Source organism: Canis lupus, chromosome 8 (assembly GCF_003254725.2).
Source record: "Canis lupus dingo isolate Sandy chromosome 8, ASM325472v2, whole genome shotgun sequence".
NCBI lineage: Eukaryota > Metazoa > Chordata > Mammalia > Carnivora > Canidae > Canis > Canis lupus.
The window spans coordinates 68,896,904-68,922,329 of NC_064250.1; the positions used below are offsets into that span (position 1 = coordinate 68,896,904).

Below are 25,426 nucleotides of genomic sequence, written 5' to 3' on the forward strand. Positions count from 1 at the left end.
GAAACCTGCATCTCCCTCTGCCTATGTCTCTGCCTCTCTCTGTGTCTCAAACAAGCAAACAAACAAACAAACAAATCTTTAAAAAAATAAAAGAGAAAGATTGTTAGATTGGATAAAAAGGCAAGTATACAATGCTTACAAGAAACCCACTTTAAAGATGCAAGGATGCCTGGGTGGCTCAGTGGTTGAGCATCTGCCTTTGGCTCAAGGTGTGATCCCAGGGTCCTGGGATTGAGTCCCACATCAGGCTCCTTGCATGGAGCCTGCTTCTCCCTCTGCCTGTGTCTCTGCTTCTCTCTCTCTCTGTCTCTCATGAATAAACCAATAAAATCTTTAAAAATATATATAAAGATGCAAAAAGTTAAGTGTAAAAGGATAGAAAAAGATATACCACACTAATAACAATTTTAAAAAACTAGAGTAGCCATATTAACATTAGGCAAAGTAGATTTCAGAGCAAAGAATATTAGCAGGAATAGATTTATCTTAAAATGATAAAGGGGTCAGTTCATCAAAGGACATACCATTAGGTGCATAAATATATACCTAGTAAGAGCTTTAGGATACATGAAGCAAAACTGATAGAATTGAGTGAAGAAATAATCAAATCCACAATTATAGTTGCAGGTTTCAACACCCTTTTATCAATAATCAATAGATGAAGTAGACAGGAAGTCAGTAAATATATAGAATATTTTTTTTTAAAGATTTTATTTATTTATTCATGATAGTCACAGAGAGAGAGAGAGGCAGAGACACAGGCAGAGGGAGAAGCAGGCTCCATGCACCGGGAGCCCGATGTGGGATTCGATCCCGGGTCTCCAGGATCGTGCCCTGGGCCAAAGGCAGGCGCCAAACCGCTGCGCCACCCAGGGATCCCAATATATAGAATATTTGAATAACACTATCACCCAATTTGGTCTGTGTTAACACTCTATGTAACAACAGCAGAATATACATTCTTTTGAAGTGTACATGGAATGTTTACCAAGATAGACCAAATACTAAGCCATAAAAGAAGTCCCAGTAAATGTAAAATGATTGAAAGCATTTAAAGTATATTCTTTAATGATCATGGGATTAAATAAAAAATCATTAACAGGTATCTGAAAAATTCCCAAATATTTGAAAACTAAACACAAATAATCTAAATAATCTCTGGGTCAAGGAAGAGTCTGTTAGATATATTAGAAAACATTTTGAACTAAATACAAGTGACGGTACAACATATGAAATGTATTAGAGCAGTTCTCAGCTGGTAATTTATAGCACTAAATGCCTATATTAAAAAAAAAAAAAAAGAAAATTTCAAATCTGTGATCTCAGCTTCCACTTTAAGACCCTAGGGGAAAAAAAGCAAATTCAACCCAGTGTAAGCAAAAGAAAGGAGATTAAGATAAGAGCAGAAATAATTGAAATAGAAAACAGATAAACAGTGGAGAAAAATCAGTAAAACCAAAAGCTGGTTCGTTGAGATCATTGAAACTGATAAACCGTCAGCCACTCATCAGGAATAAAATAGAAAAGACACAAATTACTAACATAATGTGAGAAGTGACTTAATTACAAATTCTAAAGATATTAAAAGGCTACTAAGGTAATGTTATGATTAACTTTGTGCCAATGAATTTTACAGCTTAGATGACATGGATAAATCCCTTGAAAGACCCAAACAGGAAAAGCTCACTCCTGAAGAAATTGATAATTCCTAAAGCCCCATATCTATTAAAGAAGTTGAATCTATAGTTAAAAACCTTCTCACAAAGGAAACTCCAGGCTCAAATGACCTCACTAGTGAATCTTACCAAACATTTAAGATAGAAACAATACCGGTTTGTTATGGATTGAATTGTGTCTCTCTCAAAATTTATATTTTGAAGTCCTAACCCCCCCAGTGCCTTAAAATGTGTCTTTATTTGAAGATAGGGTCTTTATAGAGATAATAAACTTAAAATAAGGCCTTTAGGATGGGCCCTAATCTAGTATAATTGGTGTCCTAATAAGGGGAGATTTGGAGACAGACATACATACAAAGAGAACACCTTGTGAATGTGAAGACAACCATGTACAAGTCAAAATAAAGATCTGGAAGATGGTCCTCAGAAAGGGCCAATCCTGCCAACACCTTGATTTCTGACTTTTAGTTTCCTTGATCATGAGATAATACATTTCTGTTGTTTAAGCCACTCAGTTTGTGGTGCTTTGTTATGGCAGCCCTAGGAAATGACTGTACAATTCTATTCAAACTTTTCCAGAAAATCATAGAGAAGGAAACACTTTCCAGCTTATCCTGTGAAGGCATCATTACCTTATACCCAACAAGAAAAAGACATTGTAAGGGAAGAAAGTGATATATCAATATCTTTCATGAACATAGATACAAAATTTTTAAAGTTTTAGTAGATTAATCCAACTATGTGTGTGTTTATATGTATGTATGTGTGTATACATACCTCTTTATTTCCATGAATTTATAATATCATGGCCAAGTAAGATCTGTCTCAGCAATGCAAGATTCACTTAACATTTCAAAATCAATCTATATATTTCAGCATATTAATGAACTATAAAAGAAGAACCAAATGATCATTTGAAGAGATACAGAAGGAACTTTTGACAATATGTAAATAGTATTCATGTCTGATAAAAACATTGTGCAAACTAGAAATAGAATTTCCTCAAACTGATAAGGGCATGTATGAAAACATTAGCTTTCACATTTTACTTAACTATATAAAAGATGGACTGCTTTCCCCATCAGACCGGGAACAAGGCAAGGGTATCCACTCCCACCATGTTTCTTCAGCATTGTAGATTCTAGCCAGTGCAATAAGACAAGAAAAAGAAGTATAAGTATCCATATTGGAAAGGAGGAAGTAAAACTATCTTTATTTGCAGACAACCCAATTTGTCTATGTAGAAAATTCTACTGAATCTACAAAAAAGCTTCTAGAATTGAAAAGTTGGTTTAGCAAAGTTGCAGAATTGAAGGTTAATATTCAAAAATTAATTATATTTCTAAGTATTGGAAACAACCTGATATTAAAAATCAAAAATACTATTTACAATATCATCAAAACATGAAGTCATTAGGAATAAATTTGACAAAAGATGTGCAAGATTTTTTCATTAAAAAACTGCATAATATCACTCAAGAAACTAAAGAAGAGGGATCCCTGGGTGGCGCAGCGGTTTGGCGCCTGCCTTTGGCCCAGGGCATGATCCTGGAGACCCGGGATCGAATCCCACATCGGGCTCCCGGTGCATGGAGCCTGCTTCTCCCTCTGCCTGTGTCTCTGCCTCTCTCTCTCTCTGTGACTATCATAAATAAATAAAAATTAAAAAAAAAAAAAGAAACTAAAGAAGACCTAAATAAAAGGAGAGACATATCCTTTTCATGCATTGGAAGACTGAATATTGTTAAGGCATCTCCCCAAATTGGTCTGTAGATTCAATGCAATTCTAGCCCTTGACACTCACGTTGTAAAGGAATCCCAAGCTTTTGCAGGCACATGTCTTGGTGAAATTTGGGCACCGGTTGCACAGGCTTGCTGAGCCAATGAGTCTGATAGTGGTCTCTGGAATGATGTCATGGGGCAGCAGGAGTGTCAGGGGTGGAAAAGAGACCAGGAGGTATGGTGGACTAGGAAGGTCTGCAAGGCAGGAGATGTCAGGGAGGGGCCAAATCAGAGGCAAAGTTCACCCAGAAGTTTGATAGCTATTATGTCCAGATGGTAGAATTATGGATGATTCTTATTTTTTTCTTTGTGTTTCTGAGGTGTGTTTCCCAGGGCAGACTTACTTTTAAGTAAGAAAAACCACAATCAGAGAAACCACAATCTTGCCGTTGATTCCTATGGGATATTGTTTTTTTGCGCATCTATGTAATTTGAATATTTTACAAGGAGGTTGTATTTGTTTTGTAATCAAAAACAAAAGGTGGACAGGTAGGGAGGGGGAATGTTGCTAAAGCAATAGGTCTTAAGAGACTGTGAGGAGCCCCTAATGGGGCCGTGTATCAGTAACCAGGATGTGGGAACCACAGTAAATACAGTACAGCCAAGCAAATGCACATTTTATTTGTCATGTTCTTTCTGAATCTGATTTCTGTTGGACACATAGAATGTCTCTCTCTAGTTAATGCATCAAGTCATCTTAGAACATTTGACAGAAGACTTAACTCCTTAATTCCACGGAGGCAGATTGGTATCTCTAATTACTTAATTGGAAAAAGGTACACACTTCAGGCTGCCACAGTGTTTGGGAATTAATCTTTAAAACCTGACAGTGAACATTAAATTCAATTAGGGAGAGCGATTAGCAGAGATTCTTCTCTCCTTCACCCTGGGTAGCTTTGAGAAGTGGCTGACTGGTCTGCATTGATTCTGACGCTATCCTTGTGTGTATATCAACCAGGAGAGCCAAGTATGCATTTTTCACTTCAGAGGAGAGTTATCGGACAATTTACAGATTGATGGATTGCCTTAAACATGTCTCCACAGCTGATTCAGAAGGCCTCCCTGGCCAAGAATTCAGACTCACCAGTTTGCTGCTTTGGGCCTTGGTGCTTTCTCCTCCTCTTCTCTTTCTTCCTCCCCTTGTTTCCTCCTCATTCCTTAACCTTCTTCTCCTTCTCCTTATTTTGTTGGTTCTACATTCCAAGAGAGGCTGCTTTTCTCCTGCCTCCAACTGGTCCAGCTGTGCTTCTCTCTCCCCCAGATTCTTGCAGAAGTTCCACACTGTGTCCCTGTGTCTCCCCTGCCCTGCACTCTATTCCTGGCATAGTAGCCAGAGGGGCCCTGTTTCTGCCTGTAAGGTTCTTCCCTGATTTCTGTACAGCTTCCTTCCTCACCCTTTCAGATCTTCCTTAAAAGCCACCACCATTTCCACTCCTCCTCCTGACCTTAGGTCCCCTTTCCTGCTCACTTATGCCCTTAGTCTTTAACACCACCTTGTATACTGTCTAGATGCTACTTGTTTTTCTTGTTTAATGTCTGTCTCATTGAAGATAGGGGATTTTGTTTTAGTTATTTACTGCTGAACAATGCCTGGCTAATAGCAGGTACTCAGGAAATGTTTGTTGAATGAATGGAAAAAATGAGTTTATTTTTATTTATTTATTTTTTGGTGGGGAGGGGCAGCATTAGAGGGAGAGAGAATCTTTTTTTTTAATTTTTATTTATTTATGATAGTCACATAGAGAGAGAGAGAGGCAGAGACATAGGCAGAGGGAGAAGCAGGCTCCATGCACCGGGAGCCCGACGTGGGATTCGATCCCGGGTCTCCAGGATCGCGCCCTGGGCCAAAGGCAGGCGCTAAACCGCTGCGCCACCCAGGGATCCCAGGGGGAGAAAATCTTAAGCAGGCTTAATGCTCAGCACAGAGCCAGATATGGGGCTTGAGCTTACAACCCTGAGTTCATGACCTAAGCCAAAATCAAGAGTCAGATGCTTTAGCCTACTGAGCCACTCAGGTGTCTTCCCAAATGAATAGTTTAATAGATGGAAACATTTGGGAATATTTGCTTCAAGGCATAGTCATATTCTCTTTTCCTCTCTCTCTCGGAAATACAGTGTAGTGTTCATAGTGCTCTTCACCCAGCCCCATCCTTGCCTGCCACTCCCTGGAGTGACTGCCATCTTCATACATGTTATTGTAGTCTTACTGCAAATGCACAAATAAACATGATAGATTTTTGCATCATGTGTGTTTTTAAGATTGTGGTGAAATGCATAAAGCACAGGATTTACTGTTTTAACGATTTTCAAGTGCACAGTTCAGTGGCAGTGGGCACATTCATTCACATTGCTGTGCAACCATCATCACCATCCATCTCTGGAACTCTGTCTCATAAAACTAAAACTAAATAAATGAGACACTGTCTCATAAAACTAAAACTAAATAAAACTAAAATAAAAATGGGGACCCTAACCCTAACCCTAACCCTAACCCACCCAGTGTCCCCATTAAACACTGACTTCCTACTCTCCCCTTCCCAGTCCCTGGCGCCTCCATTCTCCTTTCGATAGCTATGATTTTGACCTTCTAGGAATCTCATGTAAATAGAATGATACAGTATTTGCCCTTCTGTGACTGGCTTATGTTACCCAGCACGGTGTCTTCAGGGTCCATCCACATTGGAGCAGGTGTCAGAATCTCCCTTCTTTTTTAGCCTGAATTGTAGTTCATTGTATGGATGGACCAGGTGTTGTTGATCCATTTATCTATTGATAGACTAACTGGGGTTGCTCCCACCTTTTGGCTCCTGCTATGGACGTTGGTGTGCAGATATCTCTTTTGAGACCCTGTTTTCAGTTTCTTGGGTATGTACACACAAGTGGACTTGCTGGATCCTCTGGTGACTCTATGCACAATTTTTTTAAAAAAATTATTTATTTGAGAGAGTGGGTGCGAGAGGGAGCATCAATGGTGGGGAGGCAGAGGGAGAGGTCAACAGTGCACGGAGGGTCCAGTTTCACCACATTCTCCCCACACTTATTCTTTTCTTTTCCCTCCCTCCCTACCTCCATTCTTTTCTTTTCCCTCCCTCCCTACCTCCTTTCCTTCCTTCCTTCCTTTTTCAGTAGAAGCTATGAGCATTAAGTAGTGTTTCGTGTGTTTTTATAATTTAGATGGCTTTTTGCTGCATATATGCAGCTTGTCTTATATAATCAATATTATGTTTTCTATTGTTTAGCCATGTTAACCCTGTAGGTGTAGCTCATTAATTTTACTTTATTTTTTTCTATTAGTCTTACTTGTACATAGTTTTGGAAAAAACTGCACTCTGTTCTACCACAAACTCCCACTCCACTTTGAAGTCTTCTGGCTGTTTCTTCCATTATTTCTATCCATATTTCAAACTTTTTGTTTTTTCTTTAAGTAGGCTCCACGCCCAACGTGGGGCTGGAACTCATGCTGAGATGAGTTGCATCTCTACCAGACTGAGCCAGCCAGGCACCCCTCTGTCCATATTTCAAATGTAAATGCTGCTATTTCTTGATTTTTCAGTTTGAGACCCTAGCTATTAACCCCTAAGAAGAAAAAAAGGATCCGAGCTCTTAGCATGCTTTGATGGCTGCTATTGACCTCTTATTTTCTTAAGCTCAGACATTTTCATATACCCAGAAAACATTCTTTCAGAACTCTGATCCTTTGCATTTTGAGGACTTTGAGGATGCAGCAGGATGAATTTTCCCATCTTGAAAGGAAGTCTGTCTCCAGATTGGGTCTGTGGATGTGTAGGTACACTTTGGGATATTAGGGAAATGAAGATGTGAAGCTTGGGTTCCTGATGTAACTGAGAGAGAGTCTGAGAACACTGCTCTTAAGAACTCTGTGCATGGCAAGCCCCAAGGAGCACGCCCACCAGCCCCACTTATCCCTCACCACAGTCCTTGGGATGAGGCTCTTCTTAACCCCCACGTTGTGGAAGAGGAGATAGAGGCCAGGGAGGCCAAGTCACATGACCTGCAAGCACATAGGAGACACTTGGCTCTGATGCCCATGTTTTGGCTGCAGATGCTCTTCTTGCTTCTCATGTTCGATCCTCTGAGCCACCTCAGGTGTTGGGCAGGAGCATCCCCTGCTTCCTGTAGTGACAGTGAAGGTAGGAGACTAGCCCTCCTGGGCGTCAGTGCATGCCCAAGCCCAGAGCCAGCCCTGCCAGGCTCCATGCTAACCAGCTGTTCCTTGGGGTTCTTGGGAGAGCTGGTGAAGGGCTCTCTCACGTGTGGAGTGGCCCTGGCTCTTAGATTGTGTGGTTCTATACTTGGCTTAAGAACATATTTCAGAAGTCACTGAATGTACATGGGGCTTTCTGCCACAGACCTCATCACCATGGAAAGCTAGGGTGGGAATGAAGGATAGTACCTTCTGCCCAGAAAAAAGGACAGCTGGCCCTTTGGGTCCTTGCCTGGTTGTATGCACAGGTGTGGCAAGCTCTGTTTTGGATCTTACTCTTAAAACTGGGCTGAAGAGAGCCTGACCTGGTGTAGTGTCCATTCCAGGGCTCACAAAGCCCTGTCCAAGAGGACAGATGTCAGAGATGCAGGCAACACTGGGCTAAAGGAAGTGTGAGCAGAGCAGGATGTTTGGTGGGGAGTAGCTGCAGAGTGGATGGGAAGGGCTTGGAGGCTGGGTGGCAGAAGTCAAGCATGCTGTTTTCTTGAGGGCTTCCTTAACCCCAGTAAAGGTTTTGGGAAAAAGCTCCCCTTCAATTCATCAGCCCCAGGTCTTTGCACCTCTGTAAGGAAAAGTCTAACAGCTAGGTATTGTTTTGATGATAAAATAACAGGAATCTAGTTCCACTGTGAGTCCCTCTCCTCCTGTAGAGGGGTCAAGCTGAGCCCTGGAGGTCAGGTCCCTGTTTTTGACATCGGGCACTGTGTTTGCCTTGTAGGTGTGGAACGCTGTGGACTCAGGCCGCTGCCTACAGACATACTCCCTGCATAGCGAGGCGGTGCGGGCTGCCCGGTGGTCTCCCTGTGGCCGGCGCATCCTCAGTGGTGGCTTCGACTTCGCCCTACACCTAACAGACCTCGAAACAGGTGTGTTTCACTGCATTGTTATCCTGAGGCACCCCTCCCTCGGAGCTGGCAACTGAGTCAGCTTTCTCGTTGGGAAGCTTCTCTGGGTGGTCAGTAGCCACAAGCTGCATACAGTTTCAGGGCAATAGGACATAGCCCTCAGAAGAAGCTCACACTTGGAGATTATGTTTCCAAGGCATTTGCCTGGAACCAAGACTCTCCATGGAGGGTTCGAGGTGGGCCTCTGCCAGCCTGCCCAGAGGACAGAGCCCCAAGGTTGTCTCAGCCCCAAGCTGTGGGGATGGATAAAGAGGTGGCTTTTTAATCAACTTCTGACATGTAATTTGTACCAAAATAGATTTAGCTTTATCACAATGTCCTTCGGTTGGAATCAGTTTAGAATTCCTGTCAATTCATTATCGTTGAAAGGCTGTAAGGAATGATTCCAGCTCATAGGGAAAGTCTGCAAACGAGTTCTGCTTTAATGCCTACACTGAAAAGGCATTTGGGTAAGATGGATTTGTGCTGGGTAAATCCTAAGGGGGCTCTTGACAAGCAGGGCGAGAAGGAGAGATAAGTCAGTGGAAAGAACTTTATATTACTGAGTGCTCCTACACACCCAATCTAGCTGCAGCCCCTGAGTGGGGTCTCATTTGTGCTCATCAGGTGAGAACAGAGCCAGAGGTATGGAGCTGGCCTGAAACCTCTGCCCCGACTCAGGCTGTATGGTCTAAGTACCACGTTGCCTTTTCCTCCCTGGGCTCCTTCTGGTCAGTTTTCTGCTGGACACTCTGCCGAGGCCAGGAGGGGAGGCCAGAGTTGCTACCCATCCATGAGGTGTCCCCTTCAGCCTGCAGAGAGGTCTCCCATGCCCAACAGTGGAGGCGCTAGGGTCTGGCAAGCAGGAGATGACAGTTCTCAGCCCAACCACACAGCTTCTGCCCAGCAGCTTGGAGGGGGTACAGGGAAGGAACCAATGGATAGTTTGGGGGATCTGTGCGGTTTGTTTCCTACCTCGAATACCCTCATCACCTCTGGACTGCTGAGGGGCAGCCTCACTGCTCCGCTGCTCGAACCTCATGCGCTCACAGTGAGGATGAAGACAAGACTCGTGGCTGCATCAATGGCCAGTACCATGCCACAGGCTGCCCATGATTCTTTTCCCCTATTCATGGGTGAGAAGCCTGAGGCTCACAGCAGCAAGTAGCTTGCTCAGAGCCTCCCAGTGGTGCATGGCAAGTGAGGATTTAAGCCATGTCTGCAATTGCAAATCCTGTGCCCTCTCCACTGTGCTGAGTGTATGATGTTTTTCTTCTCAACAAAGTGTTTCCCCAACTGTTTGTAGTCTTACCATGAGCTCTACAGAGTCAATGAGGGGGCCAGGGCTCAGGGGTTTGGTGCCACCTAGTTGGTGATGACTGCAGCAGGTTATATCCCAACCACCCACTTACATATGAGGTCTCATTTAGACCCCACTCACCCTTCAGGGCTGGCACCGTGTGCTGTCAGACTCCTGTTTGCAGGCACTGGTCTGCCAGGCTCACCATGACGCCTGTGTTCCTAGTAAACTGTGTACAGCATTGGAGACACAGAGGGAACAAGACCCAGGATCTGCCCTAGAAGCTCTTGTTTGCGAAAGGGGCAGACAGAAGCGCAGAGAGAATCTCAAGTCACAGTGATAGGGCGAGATATAGGTACAGGAACTTGTAGCCTAGAAGATCAAGAATGTCTTCTGGGAGAAAGTGGAACCTACTCTGAGGCAAGAACGAGTAGGGTAGAGAATTTAGGTGACGGGGGCACGATTGAGGGGGAGGGAAGTGCGTTCTCAGTAGGTAGAGCAATGAGGACACATTTGTTACAGGAACATGAACCACAATGGTGTGTTTGGAATTGTGGGGTGCAGGAACCCAGGGGCAGCGAGTCTGAAGGTGCAGTTCCTGGCCTATGAGGTGTGTGTTCTCCAGCCGCTATTCCCCCTCCAGGGTCACTGAACACCCCTGGGTACCCACACTATCCACCCATGGAGTGCAGGACCGGTGCTTCTTGCAGGTGAGGAGTGAGGTTGGATGGATCAAATACAGGTTCATTTAATAACAGTAATGGATTCCTAGTGGCCCTTTGTCCCAATGGATCTCAATCAACAGATGTTAGACAGTGCCATTGCGTGTGTGGGTGTGTGTGAGTGTGTGTGTGGGGGAGTGGTTCCGAAATTTTTAGATGTTTAAAGAGAGTCTTCCTGCCTGACAAATTAGGGACTGCCACAGCAGATGGCAGTAGGGGGCCATTGCTGAGTGTGGAGTAGGAGAGAATCATGGCTTGATTTGTACTCTGGGCAGTTCTCCCTAGTGTCTGCAGCTGATTGGGTATGACTGAGGCAGGGTGGAGGACCGGAGGAGGGGAAGAGACATGCCTTGTCCAGTTGGTGGCAGAACTTTACTGGAGAAAAGCTTGTCTGGCCCCAGGCCCAGCGTGCTCCTCCCAGCTGTGGTGTGTTGGGTGGTTTAGCCTCTGTCCTTAGGGCTTTTCTGCTCCACCCCTCTCCCGGGAATAGCATTCCCCACCTGGTTCATTTGTTGAGCGTTCAGTTCCATTCATTCAGTAGGTACTTACTACCTACTAGGTATAGGACCTGGTGCTTGGGCTATAGTGGTGAGCATGTTGGATATTCTTTGTCCCTTTGGGGAAAGGGTCTCAGGGTTTGGGCCTCACCCCTGGGGAAGCCCTCCAGCTCCTTAGGTGGGGCCTCTCCTGCTGAGGGGGTTCCTGGTTTCTGTGTCCGTCTCCCTGACTAGTGTGGAATCGCCGTGCGAATGGGACTTGTCAAGGGAGTCTTAGTGTCTTCATTATCTGGCCAGGCTGGCTCAGAGCAGCAGCTCGGCATGTGTGAGTAGAGGCTGGCCCTTGCTGGGCAGTGAAACCCATCAGTGGCTGCTGGGGTAGGGGAGTAGGCTCCCCATGTGTCTCCCACCTCAGCTCTGCATCCCCATCCCAGGTTGTACTGGTGCTTTCTTTAGCAGAGGCTGGTGGGCTTGGGCAGCCCCTGTGGCTCTTGGCCTGGTTTGACTTATCTCGTCCTTTCTCATCACTAAGTCTGATTTTCCTTTTTACTTGATCTGCCTCTTTCCGCCCTTGGTGATTTGGCTTTTTCATTTCAATCTAATTAGAACTCCCTGCCAGGAGAAGGCAATGCAGGGCGTTCTCACCGCAGCGCTTTGAGAATTAGTCACTCGGTGCCCATTGTCGTTAATGGGAATTTGGCGCCAAGGCCGTTTATCCTGGTGTCCTCAATCAATACAGTTAAAAATCTGTGGATTCTAAAATGTCAATACCCGGCCTGAAATATGGAGGGCCAGCAACATTTTATCTCGTTAATTTATAGTTCTGACGGGCTGTTGGCTTATAGGACAACCATGAATCAACACCTAAATAAAATCCGCTCACAGATTCATTATTTTTGGTGCTCCCGCTTCAGTCTGTAATCTTCCTAACAAAATGTCTCTGGTGCATTAGGCTGAGGTGGCCTCAGGGAACCCTGTCGACTCCACCAGGGCCCGAATGTCGGCTGCCTTATGAGTCAGCTGACCTGCACACCAAATCAGCCAGTCTCCATAGAATCCTCTGAAGAGCTTATTCAGTTCTGCTGGCCCTGGTCTCTTGCAGGTTCCAGCCCCGCCAGGCAGCTGTCCCCAGCCTGGCTATTAAGGCCTCAGAGGTATATGCATGTCCTCCTACTTTGCATTTATTGGCTGCAAAAGAGATTTTCCTCTCCCTGGAGCCCTCAGGGCCCTGGCTGGAGAGGGCACCTTGTCCTCCTTTTAGCCTGGTCTACTCTCTTGATGTGTGTCCAGTCTGTCCCAGACATCCTTGCAATGCCACCTGGTCCCAGGTACCTGATGTTGGAGGCAGTGCAGTGTGATAGGAGCATGGATGAGGTACAAATGTGTTCTTCCACTTACCTGAGCTGGGTGTCCTTGGGTAAAGTTCCTCCATCTCCATTTCCACATCTGTGGAAGGGGGTAACAGTGCCTGGCAGGGTGGCAGAGTGGTTGAGGGATAGGCTGAGATAATGTTTGTGAATACTTTACAGAATGCCTGGTTCAAGGTAGGCACTCAAAAAATATGTTCCTTCCTCTAAGAGACCCTTTGGATGGTGAGAAATAATGAACCTTATTCCTGCTGAGTGTCCAGAGAACCCCAGTTGCTGGGCCATTTCCTCATATTGAGCAGCTTTTATGGCTCAGCTTCAAAAGCCCTCAATCTGATGATCCCCAGCCAGCTTACTAGTGTGGCCCTTGGTCCCCCATGTGGTTATCTGGGGGGTAGGCTGGGAAGAAGATAGCCCTTCCAGGGTTCTCCCGGCTTCTCCATGTTTTGCTTCTCCATGACAAAATACTACTGGTGGTAGGCTAGCTGCTTCTTCCTGGTGGTGGAATGGCAGCTGCCTCTTTAAGATGAGCTTGCAGACCTCCCACAGCTCAGCCTGACCCTCTCTTCAGAGTCCCAAGCACCCAGTGCTGAAGAAGGTCATGGCCTTCTGTACTCAGATACCCACTGCCCATGGCCTTGCTGTCCCTAGCACTTGGTCAGCGCCTGCTCTGGGGGTCCCTGTGTCTTTCACTGGGGGGTTATGGTGCATGGAAATGAGCAGCCAACTGGGACTGGATCCACAAAGACCATTTCTGATGTTTTCCAAGAAGTGTGTTCTGGTCATGCATCATGATTGGGGCCCCCACCACAGAAGCACTCCAGGAAAGTGGAATGCCACATTGGCTGTGTGTGCGCCATGGGCCTGGCTCCAGATGGTGTGGCCCCGTTTCCTAGCACACTGCTTGGCCTGTTTCAAGCCAAAATCAATAAGTAGATGTTAGTCCCTTTGCTTACTATGTATTTAGTCTCTACTCTCACCTGTGAGAACAGTGTTGTTATCCCCATTTTATTGACCAAGACACAGAGGGCTGGAGTGTGCAGGGGCTTGTTTGAGGCCTCACAGCCGGCAGTGACAGAGCGGGGATCCGCCTCTGGTCTGTATGACTGGCAGAGGCTGCCACGTCTGTTTCCCTGCCATAGATGAACCGTTTGCTTAAGGGAGCTTGCTTGGCTCTCCCTTGGGCAGCTGGCTTACCACATAAGGAGGATAACTTGGGGGCTCCGGGAGGAAGATGCAGCTCAGATCTTGACTAGTCTTCTGAAGGAGGCTTCTCTGGCTGTTGACAGCCACCGCTCCAGTGGGAGAGACTTGAGCCCTATGATTATAGGACACTTGGCAGAGGAAGGGGGAGAAGCATCTAAATTAGAACCCTGACGAAGAAGACCAGGAGCTCACAGGACTTCAGAGAAGAGGCTGCAGATGGGGCTCCTTTGGGGCTGAGTGGTGCCGCCCATACAGGTCTAGGAGGAGGTGCCTGCAGAAGGGCCTGGGCTTCCCCATTCTTAGGCTTTCGAGCACCATGACTGCATATCTCTGCAGTAGCTTCCCAGAAGCACTCAGTTAGGCATCCTTCAGGTGCCTGTGGAGGTAGGAAGGCAGACACCCAGCTGCATCACAGGCCTCTAGCCAGTGGGCATACTTGTGCAGCTCCTCATGGTATAGGCACGTTTTGTGTAGTCAGTTCTTTGGGCCTAGAGTTTTGCCACTGGAACTAGATACGAAGTCTCTGAGGGGCTCCGGAGCCCAGTGATCTCTGCGCTGACAACAGTTCTGGTGATGCCCCTCCGGTGCCTTCTTGCCTGGCGAGCAGCTGTCCACGCTCCCTCCCACCCATGGATGCAGGCAGTGTTGGGTTCCTCCCCACCCCTCACTGACTTTTCTGCTTTTTCCTTGTCTTCAGCCAGGCCTCTTTCTCCTAAGTTCATTCCTTCACTGATACCCCATTCCTGGCCCACTTTTAAACATGCTTGTTCTCAAGGCCACATCCTCTTCAGCCCTGGGTACCCAGTTCAATTCCCATGCACACCCTTTCTCTTTTACTCTGAAGAGTTTTTCTCTCTAGTCTCAGCCTTATTTTCTTTCTGTACAGCTTTGGGGTGAGAAGCCAGCTCTAGTTATGGATATGAAATCTAGTGTTATTCAACTTCAGTGAAACACCCTAGCCCTGAATCTCATACTTTGGAAGGTGCCTACAGGTCTTGCCATATGTCCATACACATCCATGCCATCACCCTCTGGGTGGATAAAAGACGGGTTTTTCTCAACGGTACTAGTTCATTGGCTGCCGTCACAGCACGTGGGGGCAGTGCATCGTCTCTGTGTGTGCTGAGTGGCAGCTGTGCAGTGGTGTGGCTGACCTTGCAGGTCAAACAGCCTCTGGGGACTGGCTGGGAGACCAAACACAGATACCTGCAGGGTCCCCAGAAAGCCAACTTGAGGCAAAGTTTTAAGACACACTTTGTTTGCAAGTTGAGAATTTTTTTTTTTAATTTTAAAAATTCAGTCTTGTCCAGATAATTAAGAGCATTGGCCAGATTGATGTGAAGGAGGTTTTACCACAACGGCTGCTGTTTCTCCATTGCTGCCCCCACTGTGTGCGGGCCTGTCATCCATCTGGGGCCTGCCATCTTCCATGCTTCTTCCTGATTCAGGACAACTGCTTCAGCTATGCTTTATTACCCTGGTTTTGTGGATCCGAGAGGACTGCTGGGCTCAGCTGGAGGCCCCCACTCATCCTGGGAGACCTGCAGACACAGGCCTGTCTGCCTCATACCCAGACCCTTCCCAGGACCCTGCCGGCGTGCCTATATAGCCCCTGTTTCTGATTCATAGAGTTTGATTTGAAAGTTAGTAAGCTCCTTTTCTCGTTAACTTTGAGTCAGGATGGTTGGATTTACAGCTGGCCGAGTCCTTCCCAGAGGATGAGTGTAACGATATTGATTTTAGTGAAATGAGTCATATGCCGCCTGCCTGGGAACACAAGCTCAATCACCACAAGCCTACAGCATCAGCTTTCCCCTGTCAACATCCTACATGTTTGTGAGTCCATGGATGTGAACAAAGAGCTAAGGAGAAGGAAAGGTCATGGATAGCTTGTAGGCAGGTGAGGTGGGGTGCAGAGAGCGGGGCTCTGGGGTTAGACAGGTCCAGCCCCTCTCCCAACGTGGCTGACTTGTGCAGCCCTGGATGAGGCCTCACCTCCCTGAGCTTTCATTTCTCCCGCTGTGAAATGGGCTAATTACACCTACCACAGAGGGTTGTTACATGACACGCAAGCCACATGCAAGCCTAGAGATAACAGGTGCAGAGGAAGACATGATGAACTTTCCTTCTCTTTCTTGGAGACCCATACTTGGGTTTCACCTGACTTGGATCAAATATCTGTTGCATTCCAGAAACTAGGCTGGGGGCCAGACATGCTGAGTAGAAGAGGAGGACCCTTTGGGGACCCAGAGCCTTGCATGACAATAGGGTTCCCCAAGGTAGGCATTAGAGTGACAGGCAGTGTTGCCCCAGCCACATAGTTGGTCACCTGGGTCTCCACTTGAGAAAAGGAGAGGGGGCAACTCTGAGGAATTCCCTGGCATGTTGCCAGCTGCTTTATCTTAACAGTATTAGTGATAGAAGCATGGGTAGTCATAATAGTGTCAAGAGAACAAATTGAGTTTCTGCATCCTGTTTTAAACATATTTTTGCTTTAATGACGATTTATAGTTTATTTGTGTCATTATTGATTCAAGGAGGAAAAGAAGTGATTTTTCCTAACTCTAACAGAATCTGAACAGTTCTTGCACTGGTTGAGTTCATTATAACCAGATCGATAAAGCCAGTGTTAGTGGATTAAATATTTTAAAACTCAATTTCCTATAAGCAGCATACAGTGAATAAATAGAACTCTATAACAAACATGTAAGCAAGCAAGAGAGTCTCGAGGTTAAAGGTTATGAGGCAACAAACCATCGAGCTTAAAGTAGCATCGCCAGAGAGGACATGATAAACAAGGTACTTGGTATATAAAAACATCGAGTGGGAACAAGTCTGACAAGCAAGGACCTTCACCTTCACCATGGCGAGTGTTCACGTAGGAGATAGTCTCTGATAAATATTTCCATCCTTTGTCCACGTCTCTTCAACAAACTGTAAAAGCTAGCCCAGGGCATCATGTTCTCAGAGCCTCAAGACAGAAAGAAACTCCAGATCATTCCTCCCTCAAGGTTCCTGCTGTTAAAAACATATAGCCCTTGGGTTAGCCTTTAATCTAACCAAGGATGAATTCAGTAATTTGAAGTTTAATTTTCTCACACATTTAAAGGCTCCTTTTTGTTGTTTGCTGTCTGCCAGGTCCACTGGAACACTTTATATATTATGTAGTATGTATGTTGCCCTCTGGACAGTCTTATGTGTATGAGGCTGTGCAACACTGCAGTGAGGGATCTGCCCAAGGGACCTGCCCAACATCCCTCCCCTGTAAGTGACAGGGCCGGGATGGCACCTGGGTCTGTGTGGTTCTCAGCGCCTCTGCTACACCACCTCCTGTTCCGGGCACAGTGCTGGACGATGGCAGCTGGCGTCCCGATTTCAGAGCCACAGTCTTGTGCTAGATCTCCTTCCTTTAATGTTTCCCATTACGTGTCTAGAAGCTTATTAAAATTTTTTTAAAATCTTTTAGTTTTGGACCCTTTTAACAAACAAATACAGCAAAGGCCTAGGTCTTTATAAACCAAAGTAGGAAAAAAGATATTAAACCATAGCTTGTCTTCTAACAGGAACATTTTTTTTACTTAAGAGACTTAGATTCTCTTCTCAGTCTCTTTAGGAGGTTGAAGAATAACATGCAGAAATACATGGGGTTTTTTTTAGCAGAAAAAGCTCAGTCCTCATCTTTTAGCAACTCAGCTTTCACTTTCCTCCCATCTTTTCCCCATTGTTGGCAAGACTGTATCACTGCACTTTTTGAAAAAATATGGCTAATTCACTGCTGTTTCTGAAATAAGCATATGGTTATATGCCATGGTCCAAGAAACAAGGAACATTTTTCTCCAGGCAGATAGTTTGTTTTTCCTTTTGGGCTTAAGGACTGGCAGTGAATGTGAGCGAGCAAGAGGTCAGCAGTGGGCACAGTTGCCTCTGTCAGGAGGACAGATTTCTGGCCTGCCAGGGCCTTCTCAGTGATGGGAGGGCCACAGTGGCATAGATGTGCTCCTTTCCCATTGAGGGGGACATGATGGTGGTCCACTCCCTCATTCCTCAGACAAATCTCTGCTACTTGGCTGGAGCAAGTGTCCTGAGGCCTGAGCTACAGGTTTGATGTCCATCCTGAGATCTTCACAAGTGCTGCTCTGAGTACTGTCCCAGGTGTATGGAGACCAGGACAAGTGGCATCTGCTAACTGGGCACATCATGGGTGGTTTTTGACCATCAACTGTAGCTTGAATGAGTTTCAGGAAAGAAGAGGAAGCTCAAGGAATACCAAGTTTCCAGTTGGATTAATTCCTGAGATAGTTTCTTGTCTGTTGATCAAATGAGAGAGAGACATAGGACCCAGACTACTGTAAGTCTCCTTATCTTTCCGATGCCTTTTTATTTATTTATTTATAGATTTTATTCATTTATTCATGAGAGAGAAAGAGAGGCAGAGACACAGGCAGAGGGAGAAGCAGGCTCCACATAAGGAGCCCGACGCAGGACTTGATCCCGGGACTCCAGGATCACGCTCTGGGTCAAAGGCAGGCGCCAAACCGCTGAGCCACCCAGGGATCCCCCTCCGATGCTTTTTTAGAAGAATTCTTTATTAAATAAAAAGTTATGACAATATTAGTATAATTTAAAAAGTTATCTCACTACCCCTAGAACAATTCACTTCAAGTTGGTGAATCTCTTCCCAGTCTGTCCATACCAATCCCTACTTAATATTTTTGTAATTCAAGAATAGGTATGGACGTTGTCCATCTTGCCAAAGAGCCCTGTTCATGATTCCAGTTTTATTTTTTTATTTTTTATTTATTTATTTTTTATTTTTAAAAAATAATTTATTTATGAGATACACACACACACACACACACACAGATAGAGAGAGAGAGAGAGAGAGAGAGGCAGAGACACAGGCAGAGGGAGAAGCAGGCTCCATGCAGGGAGCCCGACGTGGGACTCGATCCTGGGTCTCCAGGATCGCGCCCTGGGCAGTGCTAAACCGCTGCACCACCTGGGCTGCCCATGATTCCAATTTTAAACAGCTTTTCCATATTCCACCAGGCAGACACCTGTATTTGCCTTAACTGCTCCCATTGGGTTGGACAGCTAGGCTGTTGTTTATTTACAGTCCGTTCACTATTACAGATGATAGGATCCTAAGTGGCCAGCTCATGACAACACTGCAGCAACATAGGGTGACTTTGAAAATCTTTATGCACTGCATGTCTCAGCAACAGTTAGGGGCTTGTTGAGCTTAAAGAAATGTAGAGTCTTCTTTCACAAAACCTCAAGTCCTTCTCAAAGTTTCTCGGATAACACATAACTACAGATTGTGGATCCCTGGAAGATGTTAGGAAATAAATCAACACAATTGTCCATCATGGGAAAGGTGACACATTTTAATAAAGAACAGGAGAGTAACTGCTTTCCAAGAAGGTTGTACTATGGGAAGAACATTTTGAAACCAGATGTTTTTGTTTCCATCATTCTCTAAGTTTTGTTGCCAAGAACTACATGAATGTGTCACCTTTTAAAAACACTAATGCCTGCACTATTAACTTGAGAGCAGTTTTTCTGGTCTCCTTTAAAATCCTTTAAATGAAAATTTTGGTGGATTTTGAATTTGATTGTTAAAAATATGAGAATGCAGTAATGCCCTCTAATTAGTGGCAGGAACCATTCTCTGACTTGAGGGGAAATGGAACTTCACTAGTAAAAATAGTCACAAAATCCTTTGTGTCAGTGGTGGATGGAAGTAGATACTTTCTCCCTTGATGCCAGTGGTGAATGTCTTCTGTCCAGGTCCGTGCATCTCTGGGAGAAGTCTTTGCTGGCTCTGACAGACTTTGATTAGTGAAGCCATAACTGGGCTCCTTTCAGATCAGTGAGTCACAGAAAGTTCCCTACATTTGAAAAAAAAGTGGAAGCAGAGCCAGTTCAGTAGCTCTCACTAAAAATGTTATAACACATTTCAAAGAGATTTGTTGATACACTTAGTAAATGGCATGTTAAGATATATTTTTAAATATTGGTTATTTTGTCCTTATCTCATCCTTTAAAATGGTTTATTTTTGGTATTTTAATGCTCATAATTTATTGGCATGGTAGCTCACTGTGTAACTTACAAACAAACAACTTGGAGATACGTGCTTAAGGGCTTTTCCTTGATGGGGCATGCTGTCAGAAGAGTGCAGAGACCATGGATCTAGGCAAATTGGATTTATAAAGGCTCCTGCTGTAACTCGAGAGTACCAATCGATGACTTTCATTTCCTTACCTGGTGAGCTGGTACAGTACTGTGTAGGGGTCCTGAACACAAAGCAGGGCAGCTGGAAGTGCTTTCTGAAATGAATGAGCAAACATGGTTTCTGGGTTCCCGTAAGAGGAAATGATGCTTGAGATCTTGGTGTCACATTGGTCTCCTCCTTGGCCACCAGCTTCTTGTGTCCCTAACTGCCCACTGCTTTGCCAGTAAAGGAGTTTCTGTGAGCCAGGGGCAGTCAGGGTTGTTTCTCTTAGGCTATGTGTGCCCTTGCTGACATATCTGAGGGATGCCACCTTCAAGCTCCTGGTGTATTGCATAGCAGGTACCATGCCCAAAATGTGCAGAATGTCCCCTGGAGACCTGTTCAGAGGCAGCACTCAGATTTCTGGTGGTGAGAATGGCTTCCAAGACCAGTCTGGTTTCTGATAGATTTTCAGTGGTGGTGAATTGAACGCATGAAGACTACAGCCAGTGCTCTGGGATATAAGGTGGCACCGTATAGAGGGAAGGAGTATTGGCTTTGGAACCCAACGGACTTGAGTTCAGGGTCAGATTTCCATTCCCTACATGGCCTGTGTTCAACCTATTTATATAGCTTACCTCTGAAAGATCACAGTGACAAAAGAGACTTTTCCCACACTGTGTCTATATACACACACACATTTGCACAGTGCACATGAGTGTGTGACAGCAGTTTCAGGGCAGTATGTAAAGGATAGGGACTGTCTTGAGTCCTGCAGAACCAGTGAGACCCAGTTGGGCATATCACCTATCCATGCTGGCATTCAGGCCCTCGTGGTATCATGTTCTCATTTTTTGCCCAATGTATCATATCACCCCTACCTGTTACACCCTGGAGTAAACCATTCATAAGTTTGTTGTAAGGTTATGATTGTAAGATGACTGATCCTAAAAAGGCCACTTTGGAGCATCCTGCTTTTTCTTTTGTAGACTCCTAAGTAAGTAATCTCTATATTACCCGTGCAGCTTTGGTAATGTACTTAATTTCCCTGAGCCTTGGCTTCTTCCAGTTGTGGAGCAGGTGTAGGGCATTGTGTGGCTAAGATGAGTTGATGCATGGCGTTTACAGAACACAAGAAAGGTGGTGTTCATGGGTCCAGCCATTAGCTTAGCCCTAGGGGAGTTCAGCTAATCAAGGGCAGGGCTGGCCAGAACATGAGGCAGAAGTTGCTGCCGCCCCTGTTGTGCTTCCAGAAAGTCTCAAGGCCCCCTTGGGCCCAGATGGGCTGTGTCTGCCCGTAGCTCTACACCAGATGGCATCTGAGTTTTAAGGTATTTATTTTGTGATCCAAGTATTTTTTAACTCCTTATTCTCTGTTTTGTGTTGCAGGAACCCAGCTCTTCAGTGGTCAGAGTGACTTTAGAATCACCACCTTGAAATTTCATCCGAAAGACCACAGCCTTTTTGTGTGTGGAGGCTTCCACCCTGAAGTCAAAGCTTGGGATATAAGGACTGGCAAGGTGATGCCCGTCTTCCTTCTGTGGCCTCTCCACAGGAGAGTTTGCTGCAGAGGTGTGAATGCCTGGGGGCGGGCCAGCATCTAGGTGCGGGACCCTGGAGATGGGGTAGTTACCACTTCATGTTTCAACAGTGCTCAACGTAATGTGTAGATGTTTTTAAAGAACATTCTTGATTGGTTAGGATATTGAAACATCAGAGGTGTGATTCTGTGTAGCATGTTATTGAAAACATTTATTGAGCATCTACTGTGTGCAAATGTTTCCAGATGGTATAAAATGAATTGGCTTTTGGGTTACTCAAGGGAATAATGTATGGATGCAGTTAATTGGTGTGGAGCAGCACTGTTTGTGTGTGCATGCCTGTGTGCATATATACATGTGTATGCATGCATATGTATGTATGCACCCATGTGTGTGCACATGTGTATATGTGTGCTGTGTGCTTGCACGTGTGTTGTGTGCATGTGTGTGTGGGGGGTAGGTCGCCATTCAGGTGAGTACTTTCATCTTAGTGTATAAGGCTCCTTAGAGACCATGTTCCTTCTGGGGCTAAAAGTCTGGTCATGATGATCCCACAAAGAAGTGGTTTCCATCCCACTGTTTGCCAAGCTGCTGCTTCTTTTGCCTTCACCCACTTGATAAATGGCAGCTCCACCCATCTAGGTGTGTGGGCGAGAACCATCAGAATTGTCCCTTGTCTCTGCTCTTTTTCTCATCCCCACGTCTAAACCATGAGCAAATCCTGTGGTAGCTCTGGTTTAAGCTGCCCTTGACTCTCGCTGGGATAATTTAGTAGTTTCCATTGTAGGTCTCTCTCTTTCCCCACTCCTCACAGTTTGTTCTTAGCACAGCAGCCAGAGTGATCTATCATAGTGTAAGTCGGATGTGCCTCTCCTCTGGTCAGAACCTCTGGGTTCTGATTTCACTCATAGTAAAGGCCAGTGTCCCCCCAGTGGCCCACAAGGCCCACATGATCTTCCCTTACCCCCTTCTCACCATCTCCAGCCCCACTGGTGTCTTTGCCTTTCCTAAAACACACCCACACATTCCTGCCTCAGGGCCTTTGCCCTGCTACACCTTCCACCTGGAATGTTCTTTTCCTAATTTCTCTGTAGAGGTTCCCTCCCTGTCTCCTACAGGGTTCTGTTCAAATACTACCTTTCCAGTGAGGCCTTCTCTGACTTCCCTGACCACCTTGATGGTCACTCCCTCACTGTTCTCCCTACCATTTATCACCGCCTGGCATCCTGTGGATTTTAGACATTTGTGTATTTGCCTCTCTGCCTTCACGTGAATGTAAGCTCTGCCAGGGGAGGGATTTTTGTCTGTTTTGTTTGCTGTTGACTTCCAGCTCCTAGAATAGTGCCTGGCATACAGTTAGGATATTGAAAGCACTCAGCAAGCAAGCCATCGTTGAGTGAGAGAATGAAGGAGAAAGGCAGTTATGCGGAATGTGTATGTATGGAAGGTAGGAGTTTGAAGTGAGTGTGAGGACCAGTGACTGACTTGACCTGGCAGGGCATGGACTCTGGGCAAGTGTTCTGGCCTTGGACAGAGAGGCCCCCTGGCATGCGAGTCTCACTTGGGGTTAGCAGTGAGAAGAGAAGCCAGGGCTGAGGATGGGTTCATGGAGGAGTAGTGAGGAAGAGCCATGGCCTGACTGCCTTTGGGGTGCTCCATGACTTTAGGATGACTTGTTTTCAAAATCTGAGAAGCACCACCCCTGTCTGAAGGTGGCATCCAGCCACTTGAGTCCTGTAGGGTAGTTAAGAATAAAACCCATGTTAAGTTTAACTTTGAAAGAAGAGGGTACAGACTTTCAGAGTGTCTTCCTGCATTTGTGATTTAGGGGATTCAGGGAGCTCTAAAGTCCCACCGTGAAGAACTCCAGCCTGCCGCAGTATCAAAAGGTGGTACCTTAAAGGCTTCCCTCCAGGACTGCCTTCTGCCCCACCTTGGATCTCCCAGATGTGAAAGTTGAACTGGCCACTGCAAGAAGGCACCGGCTTTGGAATGGGCTGTTGGCGTTTTGAGAACATAAGACCAGCTTCTTTAAAGAAAATGTAAAGTTTTGTCTAGAGGTATCTTGCATAAAGTACTTCACACGTGGGAAAACTAAAGCACAGTAAAAGGTACTCTTTTAAAATAAATCTCAAAAAAAAAATCTCACATTTTTCTTTTATGAAGAAACTTCTTTTTACAAAAATATTCAGAAAAGAGAGAAAAGTTACCCATAAAGAAGTGGACACAGTGGAATTAAAAAAAAAAAAAAAAAAAGAACCACTGAAACACTTATATTTGGGCTGCGTGTGTTGGAAAGTCTTAGTCATGCTGTTTGAAGAGGGACCTTCGATTACCCAGTCCCTGCTGACGGCCACGTCCCTTAAAGGTGTGCTTACTGTTTTTAGCCTCAAAGACCAAATACGTAAGAGATTACTCACCAAGGACGCCATCTGATTTAAGAGTTTGTTAAAAATATTGGATTTTCTCCTAGGGCAGTCACCATCTGACAAGCTCTGAAAATGCTGGGGGAGAAGCAATTAGAAGCAGATGTTGCTGTGACTGGTATTGGCATGTTTGCGAGTCTCTCCCAAGCTAATAATGCGGATACAGGGATCTGTGCAATGTTTGTTTTTACTTCCTCTTTAACGACAACCCGACTGCCTCTCCTCCCGGTCTGGGTCACGGGCCAGTTCCATTTGCATCAGTGGGCTCAGAGACAGCTCTCCCCTGCTTCAGTTATGTTTCCTCTGACAGGTGCTGCCTGAGTGTCTCAAATGGGTGCAGCCAGTGGACCAGAGAGGGAAGGCACAGGGTCCCTGCCCTCCTGGCTCCCACCTGAGGTGGCTCCCTTTTGAGCCTGCCAGGCCGTTGTGGATGCCTGGCGCTGTCCCTGGTGCTGAACTCTCCCACCGTCTCCTGTGTGGATGAAAGTCTGGGGCTGGGCAGCTTAGCTTTTTTGGACTACCCTCAGGAACAGTGGTGAAAACTGCAGGTGGGGGGATCCCTGGGTGGCTCAGCGGTTTAGCGCCTGCCTTCTGCCCAGGGCGTGATTCTAGAGACCCGGGATCGAGTCCCACATCAGACTCCCTGCATGGAGCCTGCTTCTCCCTCTGCCTGTGTCTCTGCCCCTGCCCCCTTCTCTCTTTCTCTCTCTGTGTCTCTCTCAAATAAATAAATAAATAAATAATCTTAAAAAAAAACTGCAGGTGGAGGCAGGAGGGACACAGACCCTTAGCTTAAAAAGCAGCTTCCCCGTTAAATACAGTGGGAGGGACTGTTTTATTGTGAAAGTAATATGTGATCACATAACAAATGGGAAGATAGAGGGAAGTAAAGGGAAGGGGTAGTAGAGACAGCCACAGGTAGATATTAGTAGCGTTGTAGTGCTTTTCTTTCTTTCTTTCTTTCTTTTTCTTTCTTTCTTCTTTCTTTCTTTCTTTCTTTCTTTCTTTCTTTCTCTCTTTTTCTTTCTTCTCTTTCTTTCTTTCTTTTCTTTTCTCTTTTCTTTTCTTTCTCTGTGTGTGTGTGTTTAAGTGCATGTATTTTTTTTAAACATTGCTTGATCATATTTTTATACTCAGTTTTATATTTTACTTTTCACATAACATGGTAATGTAAGGGTTTTCCTTGTTATCACACACTCTTGCAGAATTTTTAGTACATCCCTTTGATGCAGAGTGCTTAGCTGACTTGCTTCTTGCTTTATCCCTGGTGCTCAGAGCAGAGTCTGACATAAATCAGCAGTTGATAAATACGGATCAAATAAGTTGTTTTCAAATGGCTTAACTTATTAAACTATTTCCTTACGTTAGACAGTATCTCTTTTTTCCTTTTTCTTTCTCTCTCTTTCTCTCTCTATTTAAAATGAGTATATGTAAAAAAAAATAAAAAAAATGAGTAGATGTGAAAGTGGAGATGAGGGTCAACAAACTATAGCTCAGGGCTAAATCCGGCTTGCCTTCTGCTTTTGTAAAGTTTTATTGGAAAACAGCCACATGCACTCATTCGTGTATCATCTGGAACTGCTTT

At 45.3% G+C, this 25,426-nt stretch overlaps 1 protein-coding gene across 1 annotated transcript in view; it reads left to right on the top strand.

Moving 5' to 3' along the window:
* Positions 1-25,426, top strand: part of WDR25 (WD repeat domain 25) — a 142,677-nt gene that overhangs the window by 79,054 nt on the left and 38,197 nt on the right. The window contains 2 exon segments of the mRNA XM_049113475.1: positions 8,402-8,549; positions 21,264-21,394. Of these exon segments, the coding sequence (XP_048969432.1) occupies positions 8,402-8,549; positions 21,264-21,394 (279 nt within the window).